This window comes from Pleurodeles waltl, chromosome 3_1 (assembly GCF_031143425.1).
Source record: "Pleurodeles waltl isolate 20211129_DDA chromosome 3_1, aPleWal1.hap1.20221129, whole genome shotgun sequence".
NCBI lineage: Eukaryota > Metazoa > Chordata > Amphibia > Caudata > Salamandridae > Pleurodeles > Pleurodeles waltl.
In genome coordinates this window covers 11,876,767-11,896,678 of record NC_090440.1, presented here as the reverse complement: position 1 = coordinate 11,896,678, position 19,912 = coordinate 11,876,767, and the positions used below count along the sequence as shown (strand labels likewise).

General features: G+C 53.0%; 1 protein-coding gene across 2 annotated transcripts in view; it reads left to right on the top strand.

Moving 5' to 3' along the window:
* The window catches only part of LOC138283686 (para-nitrobenzyl esterase-like), a 202,782-nt gene extending 184,512 nt beyond the window's left edge, over positions 1-18,270 (top strand). For both annotated transcript variants that reach the window (XM_069221677.1, XM_069221676.1), the window contains exons 9-10: positions 5,259-5,405; positions 13,815-18,270. In XM_069221677.1, coding sequence (XP_069077778.1) covers positions 5,259-5,401 — 143 coding nt within the window. In that variant the 3' untranslated portion in view covers positions 5,402-5,405; positions 13,815-18,270. The remainder of the gene's footprint in view (positions 1-5,258; positions 5,406-13,814) is intronic.
* Positions 18,271-19,912: the final 1,642 nt, after the last annotated feature.

Genomic DNA, 19,912 nt, shown 5'->3' with positions numbered 1-19,912 from the left:
TCTAAGAATTGGCTTAGACACTGTAGGGCATGGTGCTCATGCAGCTATGCCCTTACCTGTGGTATAGTGCACCCTGCCTTAGGACTGTAAGGCCTGCTAGAGAGGTAACTTACCTATGCCACAGGCAGTGGGTTGTGGGCATGGCACTCTGTGGGGACTGCCATGTCGACTTAGTCTTTTTCTCCCCACCAGCACACACAAGCTTTGAGGCAGTGTGTATGTGCTGAGTGAGGGGTCCCCGGGGTGGCATAATACATGATGTAGCCCTTAGAGACCTTCCCTGGCCACAGGGCCCTTGGTACCAGGGGTACCATTTACAAGGGACTTATCTGTGTGCCAGGGCTGTGCCAATTGTGGAGACAAAGGTTTTAGGGAAAGAACACTGGTGCCTGGTTAGCAGGGTCCCAGCACACTTTCAATCAAAGCTGGCATCAACAAAAGGCAAGAAGGTAGGGGGTAACCATGGCAACAGTGGCATTTTCCTACAGTATGATTCCGACATGCCCAGGTTTGGAGTTACCATTATGTAGCTGGACACAGGGGACCTGTGTCAAGTACACGCGTAAAATGGCGTCCCTACACTTGCAAAGTCCAGGAAAATGGAGCTGGAGTTTGTAGTGGCACCTCTACTCGTGCAGATGTGCCCTCACACACAAGTACCTGCACCCTGCCCTCTGGGCTAGTAGGGCCTACCATAGGGGTGACTCACAGTGACCTGGTGCAGTGACCCTTGGTGAAATGGTGCATGCACCTCTTCATGCAGGCTGTAATCGGCAGGCCTGCAGACAGATTTTACATGTGCTCCCATGGATGACATAATACATGCTGCAGCCCATAGGGAACCCCTGGCGCCCCAATGCCCTGGGTACCCTATACTAGGGACTTATATGGGGGCACCAGTATGCCAACTGTGAGGGGTGTGAAGTCCCAAGCAACCAAATTTAGAGGGACAGAGCACAGTCACTGGGGTCCTGGTTAGCAGCATCCCAGTGAATGCAGTTAAAACATACTGACATCAGGCAAAAAGTGGGGGTAACCATGCCAATAAGAGGGTACTTTCCTACAAAGGGATCACTGGATTATCACATGACCAGCTGCTTGGGGGTCACAGACGCAATGCAGTGTTTTGGAGGCAGGGGAGAGAGACTCAGGGGCCCTCGGTTAAGAGCTTTTCTGTTTTGGAGGAGTTGCGGGTGGTAGTTAAGAGAGCAGGTCAAAAACATACAACTTCCTTATAAGTAAATGAATGTAAAGAGCGTTCAGGGAATCCATGTCAGCCATTTAGCTCCTGTTTATATTTCACATATTTTACTTAGTCTTCCATCCCATAAGAGTGGTAGCTGTTTACAGGAAGTTGTGTTTTTTCATGCACCAAATTACTGTTTGAACTCAGTCGCCTCCAGGTGTTTATAACAGACCAGGATTGAGAGCTCCGGGGCTGAGGCTGGAGGCAGTGCGAGTTTCTCACAGTTCCTGCCGGGGGGCCAAAAAGCCTATAAGAACAGTTGCCCATTCAGTCCTTGGCCTCTCTGCACAGAGCGCACAGAGCAATGGTAACCTATTCACATTGCAATTGCAATTCTGTGCAAATGTGTGTGAAGGAGGTGCACAGTTATCAAAATATTGACCAAAAGGAAGTACAGAAAGTGCAGTGCGTACGTGTGAGGGAGTGAGTTGTGGGGTGGTGCAGTGGAAGAGATGCAGGGAAGTGCATTCACGAGAGACTGAAAAAAGGAAAGAGATGCAGTGTGAGGCATGCAGATGGAGATAAAGAGGGTGCATGTGTCTCACAGAGTGAATATAACAGGAGTGATTAAGACACTGAAGGCCTCTACCCCTTCCACAGGCCTCAGTAATGTTTAATTCACGGCCTCACAATTTCAGAATTGAAACCTTTCCAATATTATTTGTTTATAACAAAATCATTGTTGTTATTCATTTATCTTAAACAGCTAACTATCACTGACAAAGACAATAGTCCTGGCAGTGATTGGCAGAGAGCCGGGGGTGATTGGCAGAGAGCTCAGGTGATGGAGTAGACAGCTGAGGGTGATGGATAGAGAGCTGATGGGCAGAGAGCAGAGGGTGATGGGCAGAGAGCTGGGGTTGATGGCCAGAGAGGTGAGAGTGATGAGTAGAGAGCTGGGGTGATGGGCAGAGAGCTGGGGTGATGGGCAGACAGCTGAGGGTGAAAGGCAGACAGCTGAGGGTGATGGATAGAGAGCTGATAGGCAGAGAGCAGAGGGTGATGGGCAGAGAGCTGGGGTTAATGGACAGAGAGCTGGGGGAGATGGACAGAGAGTTGGGGGATAGGCAGACCGCTGAGGGAGATGGCCAGAGAGGTGAGAGTGATGGACAGAGAGCTGATAGTGATGGGCAGAGTGCTGAGGGTGATGGGGAGAGAGCTCAGGGCGATTGGCAGACAGCTGAGGGTGATGGGCTGAGAGTTCAGGTGATGAGGTAGACAGCTGAGGGTGATGGGACAGAGAGCTGAGGGTGATGGGACAGAGAGCTGAGGGTGATGGGCAGACAGCTGAGGGTGATGGGCAGAGAGCTGGGGTGATGGGCAGAGAGCTGAGGGTGATAGGTAGAGAGCTCAGGGTGATTGGCAGGCAGCTGAGGGTGATGGGCTGAGAGCTTAGGTGATGAGGTAGACAGCTGAGGGTGATGGGCAGACAGCTGAGGGTGATGGACAAAGAGCTGAAGGTGATAGGTAGAGAGCTTAGGGTGATTGGCAGGCAGCTGAGGGTGATGGGCTGAGAGCTCAGGTGATGGGGCACACTGCTGAGGGTGATGGGCAGACAGCTGAGGGTGATGGACAGAGAGCTCAGGGTGATGGACAGAGAGCTGATGGTGATGGACAGAGAGCTCAGGTGATGGGGCAGACTGCTGAGGGTGATGGGCAGACAGCTGAGGGTGATGGATAGAGAGCTGATGGTGATAGGCAGAGAGCAGAGGGTGATGGACAGAGAGCTGGGGGTGATGGGCAGAGAGGAGGGGGTGATGGGCAGAGAGCTGAGGGTGATGTGCAGAGGACTGGGGGTGATGGGCAGAAAGCTGGGGGTGATGGGCAGAGAGCTGAGGGTAATGGGCAGACATCTGGGGTGATGGGCAGACGGCTGGGGTGATAGACAGGGAGCTCAGGGCGATGGGCAGAGAGATCCGGTGATGGACAGAGAGCTGGGGGGATGGACAGAGACCTGGGGGTGATGGGCAGAGAGCTGAGGGCTGTGGAGAGAGAGCTGGGGGTGATGGGCAGAGACCTGAGGGAGATAGAGACCTGGGGCGATGGGCAGAGTGCTGAGGGTGATGGAGAGGTGGGGGTGATTGGCAGACAGCTGAGGGTGATAGGCAGACAGCTGAGGGTGATGGGCAGAGAGCTGATGGTGATGGGCAGAGAGCAGAGGGTGATGGACAGAGAGCTGGGGTGATGTGCAGAGAGCTTGGGGTGATAGACAGAGAGCTGGGGGTGATGGACAGAGAGCTGGGGGTGATGGGCAGAGAGCTGGGGTGTGATGGGCAGAGAGCTGGGGGTGATGGGCAGAGAGCTGGGGGTGATGGACAGAGAGCTGGGGGTGATGGACAGAGAGCTGGGGGTGATGGACAGAGAGCTGGGGGTGATGGACAGAGAGCTGGGGGATAGGCAGACTGCTGAGGGAGATGGCCAGAGAGGTGAGAGTGATGGACAGAGAGCTGATAGTGATGAGTAGAGAGCTGGGGTGATGGGCAGAGAGCTCAGGGTGATAGGTAGAGAGCTCAGGGTGATTGGCAGACAGCTGAGGGTGATGGGCTTAGAGCTCATGTGATGAGGTAGACAGCTGAAGGTGATGGGCTGAGAGCTCAGGTGATGGGGCAGACAGCTGAAGGTGATGGGCAGACAGCTAAGGGTGATGGACAGAGAGCTGGGGTGATGGGCAGAGAGCTGGGGTGATGGGCAAAGAGCTGAAGGTGATAGGTAGAGAGCTTAGGGTGATTGGCAGGCAGCTGAGGGTGATGGGCTGAGAGCTCAGGTGATGGGGCACACTGCTGAGGGTGATGGGCAGACAGCTAAGGGTGATGGACAGAGAGCTCAGGGTGATGGACAGAGAGCTGACGGTGATGGGCAGAGACCTCAGGTGATGGGGCAGACTGCTGAGGGTGATGGACAGACAGCTGAGGGTGATGGATAGAGAGCTGATGGTGATAGGCAGAGAGCAGAGGTGATGGACAGAGAGCTGGGGGTTATGGACAGAGCTGGGGGTGATGGACAGAGAGGGGGGTGATGTGCAGAGAGCTGAGGGTGATGTGCAGAGAGCTGAGGGTGATGGGCAGAGAGCTGAGCGTGATGGGCAGAGGACTGTGGGTGATGAACAGAGAGCTGGGGGTGATGGGCAGAAAGCTGGGGGTGATGGGCAGAGAGCTGAGGGTAATTGGCAGACGGCTGGGGCGATGGACAGAGAGCTCAGGGTGATGGGCAGAGAGATCAGGTGATGGACAGAGAGCTGGGGAGATGGACAGAGACCTGGGGGTGATGGGCAGAGAGCTGAGGGCAATGGAGAGAGAGCTGGGGGTGATGGGCAGAAACCTGAGGGAGATAGACAGAGACCTGGGGTGATGGGCAGAGAGCTGAGGGTGCTGGAGAGAGCTTAGGGTGATGGACAGAGAGCTGGACAGAGAGATGGGGTGATGAACTGAGAGCTCAGGTGATGGGCAGAAAGCTTAGGGTGATGGGTAGAGAGCTGGAGGTGATGGACAGAGAGCTGGGGTGATGGGCAGAAAGCTGGGGGTGATGGGCAGAGAGCTGAGGGTAATTGGCAGACGGCTGGGGCGATGAACAGAGAGCTTAGGGCGATGGGCAGAGAGATCAGGTGATGGACAGAGAGCTGGGGAGATGGACAGAGACCTGGGGGTGATGGGCAGAGAGCTGAGGGCAATGGAGAGAGAGCTGGGGGTGATGGGCAGAGACCTGAGGGAGATAGACAGAGACCTGGGGTGATGGGCAGAGAGCTGAGGGTGATGGAGAGAGCTTAGGGTGATGGACAGAGAGCTGGACAGAGAGATGGGGTGATGAACTGAGAGCTTAGGTGATGGGCAGAAAGCTTAGGGTGATGGGTAGAGAGCTGGAGGTGATGGACAGAGAGCTGGGAGATGAGCTGGGGTATTGGGAGAGAGCTGGGTGATGGGGCAGAGAGGTGGGTTGATGAACAGAGAGTTGGGTGCCAAGGCCCAGCTACTCCTTCTCTGTATGAACTAACAGTGACTGCCTCCTTCCCCTGCAGGAGTGATGCCCTCAGAGTGGCCGGCCTACCCCAATCACACAGCCCTGCTCTCCACCTCACTGACTGTTGTGCCCGAGTACTACCCGGCCCGGTGCGCCCTCTGGGAGAAGGGTGGGCTCTTCGCCTACGCCTGGATAAACTGAGCAGGTGAGGCTGGGGAGGGGGTAGTTATCAAAGTGGAGCGCTTGTGGGTATGGGTGATCGGTGGAGGGCTGGGGGTGAGGCAGGAATCAGGATGGAGGGTTGGGGGCTTGCGGCATGAATCCGGGTGCAGGGTATCCTGCGGCATCACTGAGTTAAGGTCACATATACCTGCCCCTTAAATCATATTTCCAAGCACGAGTCCATTATTATTATCATTGCATCTTGTAAAGCGCTCAGTTACCCCAAAGGGTTTCTTGGCACTGGACCAAGGAACGATGGATCAACCACACATACTAAAACAACCAGGTCTTTGGGTTCTTGCAGAACATAGTAAGAGAGGTGCAGCGTCACAAAGATTCCGAAGGGCTTCCATGGCTATGGCCCTAGGTAGGCGCAGGAGTGACCTACCATGTGCGCCAGGCGGATTCTTGGTATTTTGCAGAGGGACTGGTTGAATGATCAAAGCGTGTGTGCAGGCTTGTACAGCACCATCAGGTCTTGAATGTAATGTGGGTCTGTGCCTGACCTAGCCTTGTGCATGTAGCACAGAGCTTTGAACTGTATACGCTTATCTACGGTCAGCCGGTGGAGCTCACAGAAGTAGACCTTGGAAGGCGATAGAGGACCCTGGCCGAATCATCCTGGACCACTTGTAGGCACCACATGGCTGGCTTACCTGCTCCCAGATATGACATGTTCCTGCAGCTAATCTTGGAAAGAATCAAGGCCTAGTATACTGTTTTTTTGGCTGAAGGAGGAATCGTGCCATTGAGTTTTTTTTACCCACTTAAGCACTACAAAGCGCATGGAAGCCACCTTAGCTATATGCGGCTTCAATGACAGACTCTCGTCCATCCAGAACCCAAGGTTCTTAACCTTGGAGGACAGTTCAGGAAGCGTACTGAGAGCCTCTGGCTAGTACTGGGGGGGCCCGTAACTGAGGGTTCTCGCCCAAGACCATACCTCAGTCTTCTCGCCGTTAAGCTTCAGTGCGTTAGAACTCACCCGTGCTGCTCAAGCACAAGTTCATGGATCCGGTGCCGTGTCCCTGTGCAGAGGACAATGAGATCATCTGCACGTCATCTGCATATGAGAAAAGGGTGAGTCCGCGGCTTTCTACACATCCACAAGGGGCCATAGATATATGCTGAAGAGCATCGGGCTGAGCCCTAGGTAACACCTGAAATGAGGGCACGTGGTTCTGATCTGGCACTGTCCGAGAACACCTGGCATGACCAGTCTTTTAGGAACGAGGTCATCCAGGCTAAAGCTGCTCCATGGAATCCCAGTGTCTCCAGCCTTCCAGGAGGATGGAATGGGGCCCAGTGTCCAAGGCACCACCAACATTTAATAAGATCAACGCGACTTTACCGCCTTCTTCCAGGAGTCGTGTCAGATGTTCCGTGACCCCTACAGGGCTGATTCAGTCTTGTGTCCTGCCCTAAAGTCCGAATGCGATGAGTGGAGAAAGTTTTGAGAGTCCAGAGAGGTGGTGAGCTGATAACTCACATGCGTCTCCAGGATTTTGGAGAGGATGAGCAACATTGAGATTGGTCTAAAGTTAGACAAGTTGATGGGGTCAAGGTTCAGCTTTTATAGGAGTGGTAAAACCATAGCATGTTTCCATGCCCGTGGGGTTTTTCCCTCGCAATAAGGACTTGAGCGGTCCAACCACTATTCGCAGTAGGTCTGGGTCCTGGAGATTGAGTTTAGTTGGAGGGAGAGGATCGAGGGTTGAGCTGATTTAAATTACCAGATCAGGGTCAAAAAATGGGGGTCTCCAGCAGAGCCGGTGACTCCATTTCAGGAGCGGCTAAGGGTGTATATTGTGAGTACCCCTTCTATCTTGGGGCATGATTCCCCGTGCAGATGTCGAGAGTGGTATTAGCAGCTGCCCCTCAGTCGTGTGAACCTTCGCGATGCGAACCTGAATCTTGGCACCTGTTTAACGAAGAAGTAGTCCAGCTCTTTGCATTGATGTTGAGATAGTGGAGTTGCCGGAAATCTTTCACTTGGGTCCGACAGTTCTTTGACCACATTAAATAGTGCCTTCTGCAACTTTGGGTGTTGGAAATTTTATCGGAATAGAATGCCACCCTTGCAGAGCCCATGTTTCAGAGCTGACTTGTACTCTGGCTCTAGGACTTCCTCCACTCTTTCCAAACCCTTGCATCATTTCCTTCCCACACGGAGGGCTTCACTGAACTATGGGCGTCTTGTGGCTGAGGGAATCCTCCTCAGCTGTTTTTTGCAAGTTCTGCTTGCAGGAGGGTGGGCTGGGAAGCATGGGAGGGCCTGAGCTGGCTGTCACGCAAGCAGCACTGACTGAATGTCCCTTTGGAGCCCTGCACACTGGGGACAAAAGCTGTGCTGAGGGGCCCGTCAAGACCAGCATTTCCTTCCAAGGCACACAGTCACCCAGACCAGGAACCCCATGAGGCGCTTCTGCCTGCAGCTTTAGAAGCACGTGTTCACCTCTAGAGGCTGGCAAACCCTGCAAAGCAGCCCAGACTGCTGTGGTGATCACTAGGTCGAGTTAAGGCTGTGAACACTTAAGTTCCTTCCTTCTCTTCCCAGTCTTTAGAAACATCTTGACAGGCAGACCACTGCCCTGTAACATAAACAAAAAGCCTGGAACCTCAGGCTGGGTGGTTTCACCACTGTCCTGGGAGTAACTTCAGCTCGGACCTCACTCCTTCCCACTCCTTCTGTGTGTACTCTCCAAGCCCCCGCCAGAGGAGAACCGCAGCTTCTGTTAGTACTGCAATGAGGAAGACTATGGCCCTCATTATGAACACGGTGGTCAAAACCGCCCTGTTCATGCTGACGGTCAAACAACTGACCGCCAGTGCCCTCGGATCCCCGCCGGCCGTATTAGGAACATTCCTCTGAGCCGGTGGGCCCGCCGACCCAGAGGAATGCCTGGCCGGGACATTGATGGTGGCTCCACATGGAGCAGCGGCCAATGCCTCTGTGCCGCGCAGATCACTGCCCGAAAATCAGGCAGTGACCTGCGCGATGGGGCACTGTACAGGGGCCCCTGCACTGCCCATGCCAAGTGCAGGGGCCCCCATGGGCACTCCTTCCGACAGCCTTTCTCTGGTGGGTTTTCCCACCAGGGAAAGGCTGGAAGATTAGGGATCATTATCCGAGGGGCAGCACCGCTGCCCTGTCGGATAATGATTCCGACCATCGCCAGGCTGCCTGACGGAGGCTGCCTGGCGGTGAGTGAGGGCTGCCGATGGCGGCTCTCATGGTGTTGTTTTTGTGGCGGTGTGGCTGGCTGGAGGGTTTTCCCGCCACCGCTGGCATGGTGGGCCACACCGCCAAGATCGTAATGACCGCCTATGTCTGTAAGTAACTGAGGCCTTACCTCCTCGTCACAGTCTTGTCCCTTCTCTCACCATCATCAGGGTGTATCCAGGCCACTTACGCTTCATCCAAGACAAACCATCAGTCCATTCACCATAAAAGGACAAAGATGTCACAAACCGAACCATCCAGCATTGAGAAGAGATGGCATCAGACAGGACCCAAAGTCTAACCCACCCTCTCCTATCACCAGCCAAGAATGAAAGTGGAGGGTCACACCTAGGCAGCGGCTGGGCAGATATTCCTGAGAGACACATCTGAGGCCAATATCCTCTGAAGGAGCGAGGACCAGGCCCCGTGGGATGGGGATGAGTCACCAGATCGTAGGTCTAGAGAGTGTAGGAAGCAGCAGGCTGCAGCAGATGGCCCGAGCCAACATCAGGTAAGAACAAAGTTCACAAACTGTTACTCTACTGAACATCCCCGCAGAGACAACCTCCCACCCACTTCCAACCCAGGAGCCCAAGAAGCACCTATGCTCATTCCATGAGCATACGGACCAGTATAGCTGGTGGCCACAAGCAGAGGAGGGCGTTCACCCTTCAATGACCCTTGACCTGGAAGTAGAAGTGAACAGGCAAAGCGCGTCACCAGCCCTTGTAGGGAATAGACCTGTGGAAGGCATCCTAGAGTGAGCACACAAGGCATCAAAGGTCTCCGCGGAGAAGAAAGAAACTGCAAGAGGGGCAGGGAGAGCAGAGGTGCAGGGAGAGCAGACGGGCAGAGGGAGATCAGAGGGGCCTCCAGACCACTGACAGGGACTGACCCCGGTTCCCCTCTGACAAGTCTTGGACAAACTGTTGTCAGTGTGCACAGCCACAGCTCTCTTAACCTTCAGTGGAGAGATCTGAAGAACCAGGTTGGAGGGCAGTTGTGTTCGGTTTCAGGACCTCGCCAAGTTCTGGCCTTCTGCCCAACAGCCCTCAGTTGAGAGGACCGCAGTCCTGACGCACCTGTGGTGAAGGTGATAGACTTGGGCAGGTTCGATGGAGAACACCTGGATATTCAGTGAACGTCCAGGTGAAGCTGGGCCATCCATGGCTACAGGGCCTGCAGACTCCACTGAGGGAGCCACAGAAATCATTGCTCCCTGCGAGAAGATAAAACCCCATCACACCCGTAACCTCCGCACCAGCACATATGGGGGCACGTTCATCTTACGCAGGGCACAATGCTGTGCTGTGTGAAATGTGCCATGTTTAACTTCATACATGGAGCATTCCTGCCTGCTCCTGGCGCTGGCGTGCTGGCGGCACACATGCGTCATGCTGCAAGTGTGCCTGCTTGCACGCAGGATTGTTTTTGTGCAGGAAGGGGCATCTGGTGGGGGTGTCCACACCAGAGATATGTAAATAGTCCCTGAGAGCTGGCAGGGAAAGGAGATGGTCTCATCCCGTATATTTGCTCTTGGCACCTGGGTCCTGTCTCTCCTCAGCCTCTTTGTCTCTTGAAGCATGTACAGGAGATGCCACAATAAAGATGAAGAATAATTTATCTGAGGACCAAGGGCCTGACAGATGACCATGATGTAGCTTCTTTTGCCATTTTTCTGAAGACATTTCCTCCAGCAGAGCAGCGGAAGGCTTCTCCAAGAGAGACGTCAAGGCAGCCTTAGCCTTTTTACATCTCTGGAGCACCCCGGGCAGCGACAGATGGCAAGAAGCAATGAATGCCTTGCACAAGAAGGCGCAAATGAGCAGAAGGCAACTAACAGAACACACGGAGCACCCTCGGGTCCAGTAAGCCACGACAGTCTCAGCAAGAGCAGCCAAAACCAAGATGGTCAACATCCCCCATGATGGTCCACATCTAGACCAGCTTAGCAGAAGACGCAGCATGCACGCCCAGAACTACAACCAGAGAAGGACAAGCCTGCCTTCTGGGTGCACTCCTGACACAGCACAGGATGGTTGTCCAAGCAGATACACAGACGGGAGAGTGCACGGCGACGCAACCACCCTGGCTCCCCTGCACATTCAGCATAGAGGGGCAGACCTGTGGGGACATCTGGGTCACACACGGAGCCCATGCTGGACAGGGGGTCCCCAACAACACAAACAGAAGCACAGTGAACTCCGGAAAGGCTGAGGTCCGTTTGTTTGGCAGCAATACTTTCTTCTGGACTTCTATTTGGTGGCCACCGGACTTAGGAATCCGGCCATCTCCCGCCAGGAAAGTAAAGAATTTAGAAGTTCTGTTTGATGACAAGATGACTTTCTCAGACCAAATCAGTCTAGTCCCTTCATCCTGCTTCCATTCCCTGAGAGTAGTAACAAGATTCATCCTTGCATCCCGTTCGAACTTCAGAAAACAGTAATAGAGACCCATGTGCTGTCCGAAGGTGATTACTGCATCGGGCGAAATCTCAATATTCAACAAAGAGTGTTCGACAAACTTCAGACCCTTCAAATCGCAGCAGCTTGTCTGCTCTGAGAGACCCAGGCATCACCCACAGTTCACTGGTTACGGGTCAGGCCCTCCGCGTTACCCATGAGGCTCTGCGCGCTCTTGGCCCCGGATCCGCGCAGCGCAGTTTAAGCGGTAAGCTTCCAACAGAAGGCTACGACCCATCTTTACTAGAAATGTGGTGGTTCCTAAATTCAAACTGGAATCTTGCAGTGGCCAAAGTTTCATCAGTTCCACTGCCTAAGGGTGGAATAGACTTCCTCTTCACATAAGATCCCAAACCAATCCGCGACATCTCGGGAAGGCGCTCAAAACCGGGCTGTTTCCTAATCTACAGCTCAGCAGCCTGGTCTCACGGTCTACCCTTGACACTTTGCTGATGCCAAGACGCCCATAGGCAGTTGTGCGCATTATAAAAACATTTCATATCATGAGGTATTTCTGTAGTGCAAACCTATCCAAAAGCCAGTGGAGCACTGTCCTTGGATGGTACAGATGGTACCCGTCTCCATTGCATCAGCACGGCAACGACCTCTCACTTCACAGGGCCCAGGCCACTGTAATTCAACCCAGAGCACAAGGCCCACTGCACAGAAACAGGAGAGGACCCAGGGGGTGGCTGCCCATAAGTAGACACAGAAACAGGAGTGCAAGGGGACTTTTGGGTTCTTAAAGGTGCTTCGGAGATGATGGATGGAGCCACCAAACCTGAGGTCCCAGGCTTGTGATAATCTTGGAGGGCAGCCAGGTGCCTGTTAGAGAGGGGCACACGCCTCATGTCTGTAGGACTGGGATGCATGATTGGGTACAGGGATACATGATTGGGTACAGGGATGTGTGATTTGGTTCAGGGATGCATGATTCGGTTCAGGGATGCGTGATTCGGTTCAGGGATGCGTGATTGGGTACAGGGATGCGTCATTGGGTACAGGGATACGTGATTGGGTACAGGGATGCATGACTGGGTACTGTATGATTGGGTACAGGGATGCATGATTGGTTACTGTATGATTGGATACAGGGATGCATGATTGGGAACAGGGATGTATGATTTGGTACAGGGATGTATGACTGGGTTCAGGGATGCATGATTGGGTACAGGGATGCATGATTGGGTACAGGGATGCATGATTGGGTACAGGGATGTATGATTCGGTTCAGGGATGCATGATTGGGTACAGGGATGCATGATTGGGTACAGGGATGCATGATTCGTTACAGGGATGCATGACTGGGTACAGGGATAAATGACTGGGTTCAGGGATGTATGATTCGGTACAGGGATGCATGATTGGGTACAGGGATGTATGATTGGGTTCAGGGATGCATGATTGGGTACAGGGATGTATGATTGGGTACAGGGATGCATGATTGGGTACAGGGATACGTGATTGGGTACAGGGAGGCGTGATTCGGTTCAGTGATGTGTGATTCGGTTCAGGGATGCGTGATTGGGTACAGGGATGCGTGATTGGGTACAGGGATGTGTGATTGGGTACAGGGATGCATGGTTGGCTACTGTATGATTGGGTACAGGGATGCATTATTGGGTACTGTATGATTGGGTACAGGGATGCATGATTGGGTACAGGGATGTATGACTGGGTACAGGGATGCATGATTGGGTACAGGGATGTACGATTGGGTACAGGGATGCATGATTGGGTACTGTATGATTGGATACAGGGATGCACAATTGGGTACGTGGATGCACAATTGGGTACGTGGATGCATGATTGGGTACAGGGATGCATGATTGGCTACAGGGATGTATGATTAGGTACAGGGATGTATGATCGTGTACAGGGATGCATGATCGGGTGCAGGTATGCATGATCGGGTACAGGGATGCATGATCGGGTACAGGGATGCATGATCGGGTACAGGGATGTATGATCGGGTACAGGGATGCATGATCGGGTACAGGGATGTATGATCGGGTACAGGGAAGCATGATCGGGTACAGGGATGCATGATTGGGTACAGGGATGCATGAATGGGTACAGGGATGCATGATTGGCTACAGGGATGCATGATTGGCTACAGGGATGTATGATTGGCTACAGGGATGCATGATTGGGTACAGGGATGCATGATTGGGTGCAGGGATGTATGATCGGGTGCAGGGATGTATGATCGGGTACAGGGATGTATGATCGGGTACAGGGATGCATGATCGGGTACAGGGATGCATGATTGGGTACAGAGATGGGTGATTAGCATTCTTTATTGATGACATAAGCAGGCTCTTCCTCTGGTTTCTGAGCAGCTTCTTCTGGTGTTGATATAAGCAGGATTGTACATCAGTTTGTTGTGACTGTCCTCTGAGGATGATGATAAAAGCAGGTGTTGTACCTTTGTGTGTGAGTACCGTCCTCTGATGGTGTAAGCATCCGTTGCACCTGTGTGAGTGCTGCCCTCTAGTGATGCTGTAAGCAGCCCTAGATTATTACATCCCCTGGTGTTGAAGTAAGCTGGCACTGAAGACGTGTGTATGATGTGCGTACCCTGGTGATGACGAAGCTGAGGTTGCAGTTATGTGTATGATCCACGTACCCTGATGATGATATAAGCAGATGTTGCAGCTGTGTGGTAATAACGCCTTCCCGTGTGCTTCTTATGTGCTTCTTGCAGGTAGTGCGACAAGTCACCAGCAAGACCTGGGCCACTGGTTTCACCGCTGGAGAATATTGGAAGGGGGCAAGGAAGGGGCTTAAAGACTCAGGAGTGAGCTGGAGGACTGAAGCATGGCCTATCAGGACTGGTGGGGGTGGTGGGGTGGGTGACAGGGCTGGGGGCGGGGTGGGGATGGAGGGATGGGGTATGGGACTGAGGTGGGAATGGGGCGATGAGGATGGGGTAGATAGAGAATGAGGGATTGAGGTGGGGAGTGGTTTGAAGGTGTGGTGAGGTTCCTTTTAGGAAACAGGACTGCGCGTGTGGAACGGCAGAATATGGGGGACCTTCCACACCATCAGACACTGTCACCTCGGTTCCTGACTAGCTCACAGTGCATCAACTGAACCCCTAACCCTACAGGGAGAATGTGATTTTTGGCAAACTAAAACATGACACTCCGACTCCCCAGGGAAGCCGTGGAAACAGACCTCACCCTTTCGTCTTATTACTCATGCATGCCAAGGCTAAAACACCAAGAGGATACGTGATGAGTTTTCAATGCATTTATTGAAACTAACGAAAAACCTATATAGAGAAAGTAAGCTGCGATTATTAGGCAGACAAAACAGAACAACATAAAGAGCATTATGAACAGGGTGAAAACAATGAACATTCCCACCATGGTTTACTGGTTCTACAAATTCTATAGATTCCTACTCGGCCCTAATACCCTAAAGAGAGACTATTTGGGTGTACCTTCTGCCAGCGCAATCGAAGGGATTTACCTTAGTCTCATACCTGAAACTGGTGTCAGTAGTCTGCCTGTGTGGTAATGGCAATCCTTGTTGGAAGGCTGGTGGATCAGCGCCAGTAAAGCGACATTGTCGAGCACAGCGGTCCAAAGATGGTGGTGGATGGAATGTCCCTCTGACCCTTCCAGCCAGCGCTTTGCTTATGTAATAAAACTGCACTGTGTTAGAAGATGCAGCTCTGACGTGATGCTTTGTCTTGGTATTAGAAGCTGTTGCCGAAACTGGCAACACGGCACCCAGAATATCTCATTCTGTATGTAGCCTCGGACGAAGTGTTCTCGATTGTGTCGCAAAAGCTATCTAGAAACAAAAGTCATGTACCCTGCCTTCTCAGAATAATACTGCGTAAGCTTGTACATAAAATATAATACTGCTAAATGTGCGATGTTGCTAAAACGTATAAAATTTGCAATGGGAAAAGCTGAAAAAACAGGGGGAACCAACGTGGTCCAAGACGGACATCTCTACAAAGGGTTGCAGCAGGGGTAGCATTCCGTCATGAATTGAGGTACACGGAGGACAGGAAATTTGCTGGGGTCTACTGGCAAGAAGATGCTGGTAGATTTAGGGCGAGGGTGATGGATCAGTGATTCAGGAGAAGAAACTTCTGAGGAAAAACGCATGGAGAAAACTGAGCATGGACCCGGGAAGCTGGAGGCTGGACGGGGTCAGAAAGATTGAAGTGGACTTCAAGTGAATCAGTGATTTTGGAGGCAGGACTCATTGTCTGCCAGCAGAAGAGGTGGGGAGTGAAGTAAGGACGACGGAGAGTGGACGAGGAGTGGAATGAGGGGCTACAGGAATGGGGGTGAGATTGAGGCGAATTCAGATGAGGGTGTGGGAGGAGGAGGTTGGATGCAGAGTAGGATTAAATAGGGGGGTGAGTACCGAGGCCTTTTACACAGTGCATCATAGAGACCATCCTTAGGGACCTGCATCCCCCTGCACCTGGTATCAGGGATCTCACCCGGTGGACTCTTAGAATGATACCTGTGCATCAAGGCTATCGGCCTGAGGAACCCTCACCGTTTATGTTTATCTGGGGTGCAACACCTGGAACTGCTTCTGGCCAACTGCAGCCCCGATATCACCCCAGGGACTCATTCTACATCTGTAACTGTGCACCTCGGATATGACCCCTGGGACTCTCTCTAGATCTGTACCTGTGCCCCTTAGATATCACTCATGGACTCTCTCTGCATCTGTACCTCTCTGAGAGATCACCCGTGGACTCTCACTTCATCTGTACTTCTCTGACTGACATATGACCCATGGACTTTCACTGCTTCTGTACCTCTCTGACTGAGAGATCACCCGTGGACTCTCACTGCATCTGTACCTCTCTGACTGAGAGATCACCTGTGGACTCTCACAGCTTCTGTACCTGTGCTCCTGAAATATCACCCCAGGGACTCTCACTGCATCTGTACCTGTGCCCCTGGGATATCACCCAGGGACACTCACTGCTTCTGTACCTGTGCCCCTGGGATATCACCCCAGGACTATCACTGCTTCTGTACCTGTGCCCCTGAGAGATCACCCGTGGACTCTCACAGCTTCTGTACCTGTGCTCCTGAGATATCACCCCAGGGACTCTCACTGCATCTGTACCTGTGCTCCTGAAATATCACCCCAGGGACTCTCACTGCATCTGTACCTGTGCCCCTGGGATATCACCCCAAGGACTCTCACTGCATCTGTACCTGTGCCCCTGGGATATCACCCAGGGACACTCACTGCTTCTGTACCTGTGCCCCTGGGATATCACCCCAGGACTATCACTGCTTCTGTACCTGTGCCCCTGAGAGATCACCCGTGGACTCTCACAGCTTCTGTACCTGTGCTCCTGAGATATCACCCCAGGGACTCTCACTGCATCTGTACCTGTGCCCCTGGGATATCACCCAGGACTATCACTGCTTCTGTACCTGTGCCCCTGGGATATCACCCAGGGACTCTCACTGCATCTGTACCTGTGCCCCTGGGATATCACCCCAGGACTATCACTGCTTCTGTACCTGTGCCCCTGAGAGATCACCCGTGGACTCTCACAGCTTCTGTACCTGTGCTCCTGAGATATCACCCCAGGGACTCTCACTGCATCTGTACCTGTGCCCCTGGGATATCACCCAGGCCTATCACTGCTTCTGTACCTGTGCCCCTGGGATATTACCCAGGGACTCTCACTGCATCTGTACCTGTGCCCCTGAGAGATCACCCGTGGACTCTCACAGCTTCTGTACCTGTGCTCCTGAGATATCACCCCAGGGACTCTCACTGCATCTGTACCTGTGCCCCTGGGATATCACCCAGGCCTATCACTGCTTCTGTACCTGTGCCCCTGGGATATCACCCAGGGACTCTCACTGCATCTGTACCTGTGCCCCTGGGATATCACCCCAGGGACACTCACTGCTCTTCTGTACCTGTGTCCCTGGGATATCACCCAGGGACACTCACTGCTTCTGAACCTGTGCTCCTGGGATATCACCCCAGGACTCTCACTGCTTCTGTACCTGTGCTCCTGGGATATCACCCAAGGGACTCTCTCTGCTTCTGTACCTGTGTCCCTGAGATATCACCCAGGGACTCTCACTGCATCTGTACCTGTGCTCCTGGGATATCACCCGTGGACTCTCTCTGCTTCTGTACCTGTGCCCCTGGGATATCACCCCAGGACTCTCACTGCTTCTGTACCTGTGCTCCTGAGAGATCACCCCAGGACTCTCACTGCTTCTGTACCTGGGCCCCTGGGATATCACCCAAGGGACTCTCTCTGCTTCTGTACCCTGGGATATCACCCAAGGGACTCTCTCTGCTTCTGTAGCTGTACCCTGGGATATCTGGGATATTAAACGTGGCTGCTCTAAGATTATGACTGTTAAAGCCCGGCCACCGGAGGTGAATGGTCTCTGTTGTGTATGGTTGACTGATGCAAAGGCTACTGCAGGTGAACAGGTGCCCTGCAGGCCTGATTAACTGAAGGTAATGAAACGTGGTTCCCTAGGATGGTGACCGTAGAAGTAAGGCCACCAGAAGTACAATCTTCACCCGACACCACTATTGCAGAGAGGGCGCGTAGTCGTTGTTTGCGCCACAAGGCCCTGGGCGCAACCAGAGACCATGCACCTCATTATGATGAATGCACTGCCCTCAGGGCACCCACACAATAGCCTGGCTGGCTCCACACCGCTCGGTGTTTCTCTGTGTTGGTGGCATCCATGGGGGTCACCCCAGAGCACATACAGCGCGCACCAGCACCGCGGAGCCTTCCGTCATATCACAGTGCCCCGGGGTATCAGAAAGAGAGCGCACGAGCCCGTTGGGCCCCTGGGGCACCATGTGTAATGCAGCCCCTGGTGTGCCTGAGGCACGGCTACCAGAAGTGGATGGCCACAATGCCTGATTGACTAAAGGAAATCAAATGTGGCTTGCATGATTGTGACCCTTCACGCGTGGTTGCCAGAAGTGACCGGTCCCAGGTGTGCCGGGCGGAGTCGCAGCTGCCAGAAGTGGGGGCACCCGGGATGCTTGATTAGCTGAAGATGGCACCGGCGACCAATCATCGGGCGGGAAACAAGATCGGAGCGGTCACTTGTATGTACGATGGTTTGCTTGTAAGTGAAACGGTCAATAAACCTCTGCCCTAACAGTTCCAAGCTAATGAGTGCGGCCTCCGTTACTGGGATTCGAGGGGGGTGACCGGGTGAGGGGACCCCCGCTTTACTTCATGGCGCTTCGGCCATGTTAAAGGTTATAGGGGTCGTGATTATTTTACGAAAAGTCGGCTTCGCTTGCGCAGTGAGGCGGGAAGGCGCAGTGAGCCCATGTGGACAGATGGGATTTCGCTGACACCGCAGCTGATCTGAAGAGGGTGGAGGGGGCTGTTGGGTCAATGTTTATTGATCTGCAGAAGCCCCATAAGGGCACCAGAGCGCTTTGTATAGGTAAGTTAAGTCGCATGCAGTACATAACTGTGTATAATTTGCATCAGTAAACAGAATGGACACACCTTGGACGAGGATTCGTACTGTGCACATCAGTGCGAACAGGACATTGCAGTGTGGCGAGCTCACTGAAGACAATGGAGTGATTCACACTGTGCACATCAGTGCGAACAGGACATTGCAGTGTGGCGAGCTCCACTGAAGAGAATGGAGTGATTCATACTGTGCATTGCAGTGTGGCGAGCCCCACTGAAGACAATGGAGTGATTCGTACTGTGCACATCAGTGCGAACAGGACATTGCAGTGTGGCGAGCTCCACTGAAGACAATGGAGTGATTCACACTGTGCACATCAGTGCGAACAGGACATTGCAGTGTGGCGTGCTCCACCGAAGACAATGGAGTGATTCACACTGTGCACATCAGAGCGAACAGGACATTGCAGTGTGGCGAGCTCACTGAAGACAATGGAGTGATTCACACTGTGCACATCAGAGCGAACAGGACATTGCAGTGTGGCGAGCTCCACCGAAGACAGTGAAGTGACTCGGGCCTATAACGGGTGCATACACCTTCTGCTCCAACCTTCCAATGTTTGTCTTCATGTTTCTCCCTTTTTAGTTTCGAATATTCTGCCCTCAGAGCGTGGAATGTTCCAATAGCCTTTTAGCCCTTATGCCTCGGGCTATACCGGTTGTTAAAGGCCCTCTTCCCTATTATCGGCCATTGCCTGTAGCTTAGGTCTATAACTTGGCTTAGGGGCCTTTTAGTAAGTAGTAGTGACCTCGGGCCATTAGTAACCGGTCTAGCCCTCGGGCTATTAGTAACCAGTAAAGCCGTTAATAACCGGTTTAGCCCTCGAGACGTTAGTAACCGTTATAGCCCTTGGGGCCTTTAGTAACCGATATAGCCCTCAGGCCGTTAGTAACCAGTGCAGCCCTCGGGCCATTACTAACCGGTATAGCCCTCGGGCTGTTAGTAACCGGTATAGCCCTCTGGGCCATTAGTAACCGGTATAGCCATTGGGCCTTTAGTAACCGGCATAGCCCTCAGGCCTTTTAGTAACCAGTATAGCCCTCAGGCCGTGAGTAACCGGTGCAGCCCTCGGGCCATTAGTAACCGATATAGCCCTCGGGCTGTTATTAACTGGTATAGCCCTCTGGGCCGTTAGTAACCGGTATAGCCACCGGGCCTTTAGTAACCGGTATAGCCATCGGGCCTTTAGTAACCGGTATAGCCATCGGGCCGTTAGTAACTGGCATAGCCCTCGGGCCGTTAGTAACCGGTATAGCCCTCGGGCCGTTAGTAACCAGCATAACCCTCAGGGCCTTTAGTAACCGGTATATCCCTCGGG